Here is an 11,019-nt window from a genome sequence, read left to right as displayed (position 1 = left end):
CCTCGGTGTCCTGAGAACCAACGATGCGCCCGTTATATTTAGTAGGAATAGGTGGTGCGACTTACCTACACCTGGAGGTCGATTTACTACCATGTCGCATGTTTATGTCTTCGAATTATTTTATCTCAGAGATCGATCTAAGCCCTAAATCCGAGCGACAAAATATCTGCAAACCACAATAGTTCGTTACCTATTTACTTCGGTTAAATGCACTCAATCCGATCCTCTGACTCGAGAGAAAGGCCCCTTCATACCGTAAATAGCATGTCCCTCCTCACAGTCGAGCAGCGAAAACTCGCAGCACAAACACGAGGCGCAGGTACCCGATCGGAATCCGATTCGGATCCCTTTCGCGACAGAGGTCTTAGAAGAGTTCTACAGTGCTGTACACGTAGTACGTGACGGACATCTAGTACGTGTACAGCTCGATCCCACTTCGCGCTAATCGTGCGTGTTGCTTGGTGTCAAGTGAGCACCTTGCGTTGAAGCAGGAGAATAATTCCAGTGGGGATAGCGGGGGAAGGGGTCATTATGGACCCCCTTTCAACCCGACAGCATTACTGCGTCGTTGTCAGTACATGCATTTTGGCGCGGATGCTTCGCTGTGGACTTGGCGCCACAAAGCTCACGTTGCTACACGTACACCCAATTATAATAGGAATACTCTTTCGGGTGTCACCGACAGCAGCGTACACAGCATGCATCCCTCAGTTAGATTTCTTGGCTCAGTTTGCCTAGGGAGTCTTCGTAAACTCTGTTCGTGCGACTTGACAACTCCAAACCGATCCATACATGTACTAAAATTGAGGCCAGCTTCAAAGCGCTGCAGCGCATCGATGAATCCTTTGTCCCGGGCCAACCGACCGACCGCAGCGTGGTTGCAGTTCAAGATGTCTGTCCTCTTGTACACACCATGTTGATCAAGTGACCCGGTCCTGATCCCAGGACAAGGACATGTCGGTAGGTACCGTGGGGGCATGCGGCCTGTAAGCCCCATGATGCGGCACACCTCGCTTCCGCAAGTAGAGCTCACTTTTCAATTCACCTCGGTCCTCGGACATCGGATATCGGGAGAAGAACAAGACCAAGAACATGCTCAACTCGTGGCTCTCCGCCGTGTGCTACACGGCGCTGAGCGTCGCCGTCTTCAACGGTGGCTTTGCTGCTGCCGACGAATGGGACGCCAAGGTCGACGAAATCATGGCCAACCTCACCAACGTCGACCTCGTGGGCCAGATGACGGAGATCGCCGCGTACGGCCTGCTGAACTCGACGTACCAGCTGGATGAAGATGTCCTGCGCGGTTTCGCCAAGTACCATGTCGGCTCGTACCTGAGCCCTCCCATGTCGATCCTGGGCGAAATCGATGGCAAGTGGGGCTGGACGACTGCCGAGATGCGTGCCTTCGTAAAGCGTATCCAGGAGATCGCCATGGAGGAGAACGGCGGCCACCCCATGATCTACGGCACAGATGCCGCCCACGGCAATGCGATGATGATGGACACCGTCTACTTCGGCCAGCAGATCAACGCCGCCGCCACGTTCAACCCGGACTTGGTCTACGAGCAGGGTCGCATTACGGCTCGTGACACTTTGGCGTCGGGCATCCCCTGGATCTTCGACCCCGTCCTCGACATCATGCACAACCCGCTGTGGCCGCGTGTGTACGAGACTTTCGGCGAGGACCCGCACCTTGCTTCCATCATGGGCGCTGCTATCACTCGTGGCATCCAGAGCTACCCTGAGGCTGCGGCTTGCATGAAGCACTGGATCGCGTATGCCTGGAACCCCACGGGCCATGACAAGGACGGGGTTGAAATCAGCGACTTCGATCTCTTGAACACGTACTTCCCGTCGTTCAAGGCTGCCGTGGATGCTGGTCTGCTCACCGGTATGGAGAACTACATCTCCGTGAACGGCGTTCCTATCGTTGAGAACACCAAGCTATTGACAAAGCTGCTTCGTGACGACCTGGGCTTCGAGGGTCTCATGGTGACGGACTACGGTGAAATCAACCACCTGACCGAGTTCCACCGTACCGCTCGATCGGAGGCTGAGGCTACCAAGTTTTCGCTCGAGCGCACTTCGATTGACATGAGCATGGTTGCTGGCGATCTTTCGTTCACTAATGCCACGACGGCCCTCCTTGAAGAGAAGCCGGAGTTTGCTGACCGTCTGAAAGAATCGGTGCGCCGTATCATCAAGACCAAGCTCAAGCTTGGTCTGTACGACAACCCTCTTCCTGGCGAGGAGTACCTTAGCATGGTCGGCAACGACGACGATGTCGCCACTGCACTCGACCTGGCTCGTGAATCTACCGTGCTGCTCCAGAACAACGACACGCTGCCTATCTCCAAGACATCCTCAGTCTTCCTGACGGGCCCTATCGCCCACAACATTGGTCGCCAATGCGGTGGGTGGACCGTTCAGGCACAGGGTGTGTCTGGCAATGACATGTTCTCGCACGGTGTGTCAGTCAAGCAGGGCTTCGAGGCTATCGCTGGCAGCGACGCCTTCACCTACTTCAACGGCCTGAACATTACGGGCAACTACACGGATACTGACCTGGCCACTGCCAAGGAATACGCTGCCAAGGCCGAGTACACGATTGCGGTGATCGGTGAGGAGGTGTACGAGGAAAAGACTGGTGACATTGACGACCTGACCCTCCCGCTTGGCCAGATCGAGTACGTCAAGCAACTCGCTTCAACCGGAACTAAGGTGATTGTGGTGCTGTTCGAGGGCCGCCCGCGTATCCTGAACGACCTGCCGGAGAATGTGTACGCGGTGATCAACGGAATGCTTTCCTGCGAGCAGGGAGGTAAGGCTGTTGCTGAAATCATCTACGGCGACGTGAACCCCAGCGGCCGCATGCCGATCACTTACCCCAAGTACACTGGCAACGTCATGATCCCGTACCGCCACCGTGTCAGCACTCAGTGCGCGTCTGGAGACTACTGCGTCCCTCAGTGGACGTTCGGCCACGGTCTCAGCTACACCGAATTCACGTACTCGGACATGAACATCAGCACCACGAACGTCACGTCCAGCTCCGACTCCGTCAACGTGTCGGTGACCGTGACGAACTCGGGCAGCGTGGCCGGCAAGGAGACCGTGATGCTGTTCCTGACGCAGCCGTACCGCTCGATCTCGGTTCCCGAGGTGAAGCAGCTGAAGAAGTTCTCGAAGATCAGTCTGGAGGCGGGTGCGTCGCAGACCGTGACGTTCGAGCTGACGGCGGCGGACTGGAGCGTGTACTACCCTCAGATCGGCCAGGGTCTGAAGCTGGTGGCGGAGGACGCGGACTACGTGGTTGCGATCAAGCCGGAGACGGATTGCGATGTGTACAACGAGACTGCTGCTGCGAACCCGTTGTGCGCGACGTTCACGTTGTCGACGGGCGAGTACCCGTTCGGCTCGCTCGTGGCGGAGTAATTGCTGTCGATGTGTAATGTGTGTTTATTACTACTGTAATGAATTCGTAGAGGAGAGAAGTGCGTGTTAACCGCTGGTTAGGCTTCCCAGCGAAGTTATAGTCGGTGGTATAAGAACATATATGCTGGTGTTTGTGGTTTTTAGTGATTTCGTTGAACTACCATTTTCATCTGACCATCTTTACAGGGTGGTAGTGTTTTTACGAAAATCGCTACCGTACAGTGATAACACCTCAGTAAGCAGTTGTCCACGGCGGTCGGTCTTCAGGAAGAGCAGGCCTTCCGGGTGGTTCAACAGCAACGTATACACTTGACAGACAGGACGTAGGTAAGGCACGTGGTCCGGGATCCAGTACATGTATTAACGTGCTGGATGCGTCCCTTCTCCTCAGCAACGTTGAACTCGAGGACGCGGTGGGAACTCACGCGGACCAGAGAACAGTTCTCCCACTGGGAGTCCCAGCCGCTGGGCCAGCGGGCACCATCAACAGCGGACACAATAAACATGGCTCGGCGCCATCAACACATCACGCCCAACTAACGAAATGCACACAAAAGCTGCGGGAGGGTTGAAGTCGGGAATAATTCCAGTGTCGTGTGAAAGTCTCGATTCGGTCGATTTGAATGGCCCCCTAAACAACTGAATGCCCTCAAAGAACAAGAGCTGGTGTTAGCACAACGACTGATATAATACCAGAACCAAGTAACTAAGTTAAAATAAATTAGCTGTTAATACCTTCTCCGTCTGTGAAGACTGTCCTCATGCTCTCTTAGCTTTGTAAGTGTTAGAATGCGTGCCAAGCTGCAGTAAATTGAAAAAAAGATTTTAATTGTACAAATCTGCGCAGATGCAAGGGACTCCTTGCGCCACCATCGCCAGCTCTGACACAGTAGCCTGTGCGTGTTTCCCACCACGGTACACCGATGAAAATCTAAAAGACCTGAACTGCTTGTACAGTATAGTTTTCAACTGAACGATGTTATTTGCCTCATATCCTCTACTACCATAATGATGTGCTCTAATTCATATTACCCCACTATGTTGTCAGCTATAAATTATAGCATTATTATAGCCTATAATAATGCTGCACGCACAGCAAGACCGAACATGCAAGAGTCGCAGGTGAGAGCGTCGATGTCATCCGCTTCGTCAACCACGCTTCACATCTCAAGCGAGCGCAGGATTGCGAGTTCTATGCAAAACTGAGGTGGGGCGTGGTTGAAGGGAAGATTAAAGCCCTTTTATGATTAAAACGGCTCGTTCATGCGAGGTTGCTGACCAGCAAGCGCTGCGGAGCCCGAGTGAGTACCGAAGTCCTTCCGCTCGCAGCCCTCAGAGCCAGATGAACGCACTTTTCAATTCACCTCGGACCTCGGACATCGGATATCGGGAGAAGAACAAGACCAAGAACATGCTCAACTCGTGGCTCTCCGCCGTATGCTACACGGCGCTGAGCGTCGCCGTCTTCAACGGTGGCTTTGCTGCTGCCGACGAATGGGACGCCAAGGTCGACGAAATCATGGCCAACCTCACCAACGTCGACCTCGTGGGCCAGATGACGGAGATCGCCGCGTACGGCCTGCTGAACTCGACGTACCAGCTGGATGAAGATGTCCTGCGCGGTTTCGCCAAGTACCATGTCGGCTCGTACCTGAGCCCTCCCATGTCGATCCTGGGCGAAATCGATGGCAAGTGGGGCTGGACGACTGCCGAGATGCGTGCCTTCGTAAAGCGTATCCAGGAGATCGCCATGGAGGAGAACGGCGGCCACCCCATGATCTACGGCACAGATGCCGCCCACGGCAATGCGATGATGATGGACACCGTCTACTTCGGCCAGCAGATCAACGCCGCCGCCACGTTCAACCCGGACTTGGTCTACGAGCAGGGTCGCATTACGGCTCGTGACACTTTGGCGTCGGGCATCCCCTGGATCTTCGACCCCGTCCTCGACATCATGCACAACCCGCTGTGGCCGCGTGTGTACGAGACTTTCGGCGAGGACCCGCACCTTGCTTCCATCATGGGCGCTGCTATCACTCGTGGCATCCAGAGCTACCCTGAGGCTGCGGCTTGCATGAAGCACTGGATCGCGTATGCCTGGAACCCCACGGGCCATGACAAGGACGGGGTTGAAATCAGCGACTTCGATCTCTTGAACACGTACTTCCCGTCGTTCAAGGCTGCCGTGGATGCTGGTCTGCTCACCGGTATGGAGAACTACATCTCCGTGAACGGCGTTCCTATCGTTGAGAACACCAAGCTATTGACAAAGCTGCTTCGTGACGACCTGGGCTTCGAGGGTCTCATGGTGACGGACTACGGTGAAATCAACCACCTGACCGAGTTCCACCGTACCGCTCGATCGGAGGCTGAGGCTACCAAGTTTTCGCTCGAGCGCACTTCGATTGACATGAGCATGGTTGCTGGCGATCTTTCGTTCACTAATGCCACGACGGCCCTCCTTGAAGAGAAGCCGGAGTTTGCTGACCGTCTGAAAGAATCGGTGCGCCGTATCATCAAGACCAAGCTCAAGCTTGGTCTGTACGACAACCCTCTTCCTGGCGAGGAGTACCTTAGCATGGTCGGCAACGACGACGATGTCGCCACTGCACTCGACCTGGCTCGTGAATCTACCGTGCTGCTCCAGAACAACGACACGCTGCCTATCTCCAAGACATCCTCAGTCTTCCTGACGGGCCCTATCGCCCACAACATTGGTCGCCAATGCGGTGGGTGGACCGTTCAGGCACAGGGTGTGTCTGGCAATGACATGTTCTCGCACGGTGTGTCAGTCAAGCAGGGCTTCGAGGCTATCGCTGGCAGCGACGCCTTCACCTACTTCAACGGCCTGAACATTACGGGCAACTACACGGATACTGACCTGGCCACTGCCAAGGAATACGCTGCCAAGGCCGAGTACACGATTGCGGTGATCGGTGAGGAGGTGTACGAGGAAAAGACTGGTGACATTGACGACCTGACCCTCCCGCTTGGCCAGATCGAGTACGTCAAGCAACTCGCTTCAACCGGAACTAAGGTGATTGTGGTGCTGTTCGAGGGCCGCCCGCGTATCCTGAACGACCTGCCGGAGAATGTGTACGCGGTGATCAACGGAATGCTTTCCTGCGAGCAGGGAGGTAAGGCTGTTGCTGAAATCATCTACGGCGACGTGAACCCCAGCGGCCGCATGCCGATCACTTACCCCAAGTACACTGGCAACGTCATGATCCCGTACCGCCACCGTGTCAGCACTCAGTGCGCGTCTGGAGACTACTGCGTCCCTCAGTGGACGTTCGGCCACGGTCTCAGCTACACCGAATTCACGTACTCGGACATGAACATCAGCACCACGAACGTCACGTCCAGCTCCGACTCCGTCAACGTGTCGGTGACCGTGACGAACTCGGGCAGCGTGGCCGGCAAGGAGACCGTGATGCTGTTCCTGACGCAGCCGTACCGCTCGATCTCGGTTCCCGAGGTGAAGCAGCTGAAGAAGTTCTCGAAGATCAGTCTGGAGGCGGGTGCGTCGCAGACCGTGACGTTCGAGCTGACGGCGGCGGACTGGAGCGTGTACTACCCTCAGATCGGCCAGGGTCTGAAGCTGGTGGCGGAGGACGCGGACTACGTGGTTGCGATCAAGCCGGAGACGGATTGCGATGTGTACAACGAGACTGCTGCTGCGAACCCGTTGTGCGCGACGTTCACGTTGTCGACGGGCGAGTACCCGTTCGGCTCGCTCGTGGCGGAGTAATTGCTGTCGATGTGTAATGTGTGTTTATTACTACTGTAATGAATTCGTAGAGGAGAGAAGTGCGTGTTAACCGCTGGTTAGGCTTCCCAGCGAAGTTATAGTCGGTGGTATAAGAACATATATGCTGGTGTTTGTGGTTTTTAGTGATTTCGTTGAACTACCATTTTCATCTGACCATCTTTACAGGGTGGTAGTGTTTTTACGAAAATCGCTACCGTACAGTGATAACACCTCAGTAAGCAGTTGTCCACGGCGGTCGGTCTTCAGGAAGAGCAGGCCTTCCGGGTGGTTCAACAGCAACGTATACACTTGACAGACAGGACGTAGGTAAGGCACGTGGTCCGGGATCCAGTACATGTATTAACGTGCTGGATGCGTCCCTTCTCCTCAGCAACGTTGAACTCGAGGACGCGGTGGGAACTCACGCGGACCAGAGAACAGTTCTCCCACTGGGAGTCCCAGCCGCTGGGCCAGCGGGCACCATCAACAGCGGACACAATAAACATGGCTCGGCGCCATCAACACATCACGCCCAACTAACGAAATGCACACAAAAGCTGCGGGAGGGTTGAAGTCGGGAATAATTCCAGTGTCGTGTGAAAGTCTCGATTCGGTCGATTTGAATGGCCCCCTAAACAACTGAATGCCCTCAAAGAACAAGAGCTGGTGTTAGCACAACGACTGATATAATACCAGAACCAAGTAACTAAGTTAAAATAAATTAGCTGTTAATACCTTCTCCGTCTGTGAAGACTGTCCTCATGCTCTCTTAGCTTTGTAAGTGTTAGAAGGCGTGCCAAGCTGCAGTAAATTGAAAAAAAGATTTTAATTGTACAAATCTGCGCAGATGCAAGGGACTCCTTGCGCCACCATCGCCAGCTCTGACACAGTAGCCTGTGCGCGTTTCCCACCACGGTACACCGATGAAAATCTAAAAGACCTGAACTGCTTGTACAGTATAGTTTTCAACTGAACGATGTTATTTGCCTCATATCCTCTACTACCATAATGATGTGCTCTAATTCATATTACCCCACTATGTTGTCAGCTATAAATTATAGCATTATTATAGCCTATAATAATGCTGCACGCACAGCAAGACCGAACATGCAAGAGTCGCAGGTGAGAGCGTCGATGTCATCCGCTTCGTCAACCACGCTTCACATCTCAAGCGAGCGCAGGATTGCGAGTTCTATGCAAAACTGAGGTGGGGCGTGGTTGAAGGGAAGATTAAAGCCCTTTTATGATTAAAACGGCTCGTTCATGCGAGGTTGCTGACCAGCAAGCGCTGCGGAGCCCGAGTGAGTACCGAAGTCCTTCCGCTCGCAGCCCTCAGAGCCAGATGAACGCACTTTTCAATTCACCTCGGACCTCGGACATCGGATATCGGGAGAAGAACAAGACCAAGAACATGCTCAACTCGTGGCTCTCCGCCGTATGCTACACGGCGCTGAGCGTCGCCGTCTTCAACGGTGGCTTTGCTGCTGCCGACGAATGGGACGCCAAGGTCGACGAAATCATGGCCAACCTCACCAACGTCGACCTCGTGGGCCAGATGACGGAGATCGCCGCGTACGGCCTGCTGAACTCGACGTACCAGCTGGATGAAGATGTCCTGCGCGGTTTCGCCAAGTACCATGTCGGCTCGTACCTGAGCCCTCCCATGTCGATCCTGGGCGAAATCGATGGCAAGTGGGGCTGGACGACTGCCGAGATGCGTGCCTTCGTAAAGCGTATCCAGGAGATCGCCATGGAGGAGAACGGCGGCCACCCCATGATCTACGGCACAGATGCCGCCCACGGCAATGCGATGATGATGGACACCGTCTACTTCGGCCAGCAGATCAACGCCGCCGCCACGTTCAACCCGGACTTGGTCTACGAGCAGGGTCGCATTACGGCTCGTGACACTTTGGCGTCGGGCATCCCCTGGATCTTCGACCCCGTCCTCGACATCATGCACAACCCGCTGTGGCCGCGTGTGTACGAGACTTTCGGCGAGGACCCGCACCTTGCTTCCATCATGGGCGCTGCTATCACTCGTGGCATCCAGAGCTACCCTGAGGCTGCGGCTTGCATGAAGCACTGGATCGCGTATGCCTGGAACCCCACGGGCCATGACAAGGACGGGGTTGAAATCAGCGACTTCGATCTCTTGAACACGTACTTCCCGTCGTTCAAGGCTGCCGTGGATGCTGGTCTGCTCACCGGTATGGAGAACTACATCTCCGTGAACGGCGTTCCTATCGTTGAGAACACCAAGCTATTGACAAAGCTGCTTCGTGACGACCTGGGCTTCGAGGGTCTCATGGTGACGGACTACGGTGAAATCAACCACCTGACCGAGTTCCACCGTACCGCTCGATCGGAGGCTGAGGCTACCAAGTTTTCGCTCGAGCGCACTTCGATTGACATGAGCATGGTTGCTGGCGATCTTTCGTTCACTAATGCCACGACGGCCCTCCTTGAAGAGAAGCCGGAGTTTGCTGACCGTCTGAAAGAATCGGTGCGCCGTATCATCAAGACCAAGCTCAAGCTTGGTCTGTACGACAACCCTCTTCCTGGCGAGGAGTACCTTAGCATGGTCGGCAACGACGACGATGTCGCCACTGCACTCGACCTGGCTCGTGAATCTACCGTGCTGCTCCAGAACAACGACACGCTGCCTATCTCCAAGACGTCCTCAGTCTTCCTGACGGGCCCTATCGCCCACAACATTGGTCGCCAATGCGGTGGGTGGACCGTTCAGGCACAGGGTGTGTCTGGCAATGACATGTTCTCGCACGGTGTGTCAGTCAAGCAGGGCTTCGAGGCTATCGCTGGCAGCGACGCCTTCACCTACTTCAACGGCCTGAACATTACGGGCAACTACACGGATACTGACCTGGCCACTGCCAAGGAATACGCTGCCAAAGCCGAGTACACCGTCGCTGTGATCGGTGAGGAGGTGTACGAGGAGAAGACTGGTGACATTGACGACCTGACCCTCCCGCTTGGCCAGATCGAGTACGTCAAGCAACTCGCTTCAACCGGAACTAAGGTGATTGTGGTGCTGTTCGAGGGACGTCCGCGTATCCTGAACGACCTGCCGGAGAACGTGTACGCGGTGATCAACGGAATGCTTTCCTGCGAGCAGGGAGGTAAGGCTGTTGCTGAAATCATCTACGGCGACGTGAACCCCAGCGGCCGCATGCCGATCACTTACCCCAAGTACACTGGCAACGTCATGATCCCGTACCGCCACCGTGTCAGCACTCAGTGCGCGTCTGGAGACTACTGCGTCCCTCAGTGGACGTTCGGCCACGGTCTCAGCTACACCGAATTCACGTACTCGGACATGAACATCAGCACCACGAACGTCACGTCCAGCTCCGACTCCGTCAACGTGTCGGTGACCGTGACGAACTCGGGCAGCGTGGCCGGCAAGGAGACCGTGATGCTGTTCCTGACGCAGCCGTACCGCTCGATCTCGGTTCCCGAGGTGAAGCAGCTGAAGAAGTTCTCGAAGATCAGTCTGGAGGCGGGTGCGTCGCAGACCGTGACGTTCGAGCTGACGGCGGCGGACTGGAGCGTGTACTACCCTCAGATCGGCCAGGGTTTGAAGCTGGTGGCGGAGGACGCGGACTACGTGGTTGCGATCAAGCCGGATACGGATTGCGATGTGTACAACGAGACTGCTGCTGCGAACCCGTTGTGTGCGACGTTCACACTGTCGACAGGCGAGTACCCGTTCGGCTCGCTCGTGGCGGAGTAAGTTAAGCCTAGGGATTGTCTGATGAATAGTCAGGTTAACGGCTAGTCATTTCGTAGCAAAAGGTTTGGTGCTGTTA

At 55.2% G+C, this 11,019-nt stretch overlaps 3 protein-coding genes across 3 annotated transcripts; all 3 read left to right on the top strand.

Moving 5' to 3' along the window:
- Window positions 1-1,092: 1,092 nt before the first annotated feature.
- On the top strand, window positions 1,093-3,435 carry IUM83_11239 (Lysosomal beta glucosidase; the record flags this gene model as incomplete). The annotated part of the gene is made up of 2 exons (XM_067935787.1): window positions 1,093-2,915; window positions 2,994-3,435. 2 exons carry the CDS (start codon window positions 1,093-1,095, stop codon window positions 3,433-3,435), a joined length of 2,265 nt encoding a protein of 754 aa, XP_067784900.1.
- Window positions 3,436-4,777: 1,342 nt separating this feature from the next.
- IUM83_11238 (Lysosomal beta glucosidase) lies at window positions 4,778-7,189 on the top strand (the record flags this gene model as incomplete). Its single annotated transcript, XM_067935786.1, has 1 exon — window positions 4,778-7,189. One exon carries the CDS (start codon window positions 4,778-4,780, stop codon window positions 7,187-7,189), a length of 2,412 nt encoding a protein of 803 aa, XP_067785104.1.
- Window positions 7,190-8,531: 1,342 nt separating this feature from the next.
- Window positions 8,532-10,981, top strand: IUM83_11237 (Lysosomal beta glucosidase; the record flags this gene model as incomplete). The annotated part of the gene is made up of 2 exons (XM_067935785.1): window positions 8,532-10,923; window positions 10,977-10,981. The coding sequence occupies 2 exons, from the start codon at window positions 8,532-8,534 to the stop codon at window positions 10,979-10,981; spliced, it is 2,397 nt and encodes a 798-aa protein (XP_067785043.1).
- Between the last annotated feature and the right edge of the window lie 38 nt (window positions 10,982-11,019).

Source organism: Phytophthora cinnamomi (assembly GCF_018691715.1).
Source record: "Phytophthora cinnamomi strain GKB4 chromosome Unknown Contig83, whole genome shotgun sequence".
Classification (NCBI taxonomy): Eukaryota; Oomycota; class Peronosporomycetes; order Peronosporales; family Peronosporaceae; genus Phytophthora; species Phytophthora cinnamomi.
Note: the sequence above shows the minus strand (reverse complement) of the source record. Positions and strands in the feature narration are given on the sequence as shown.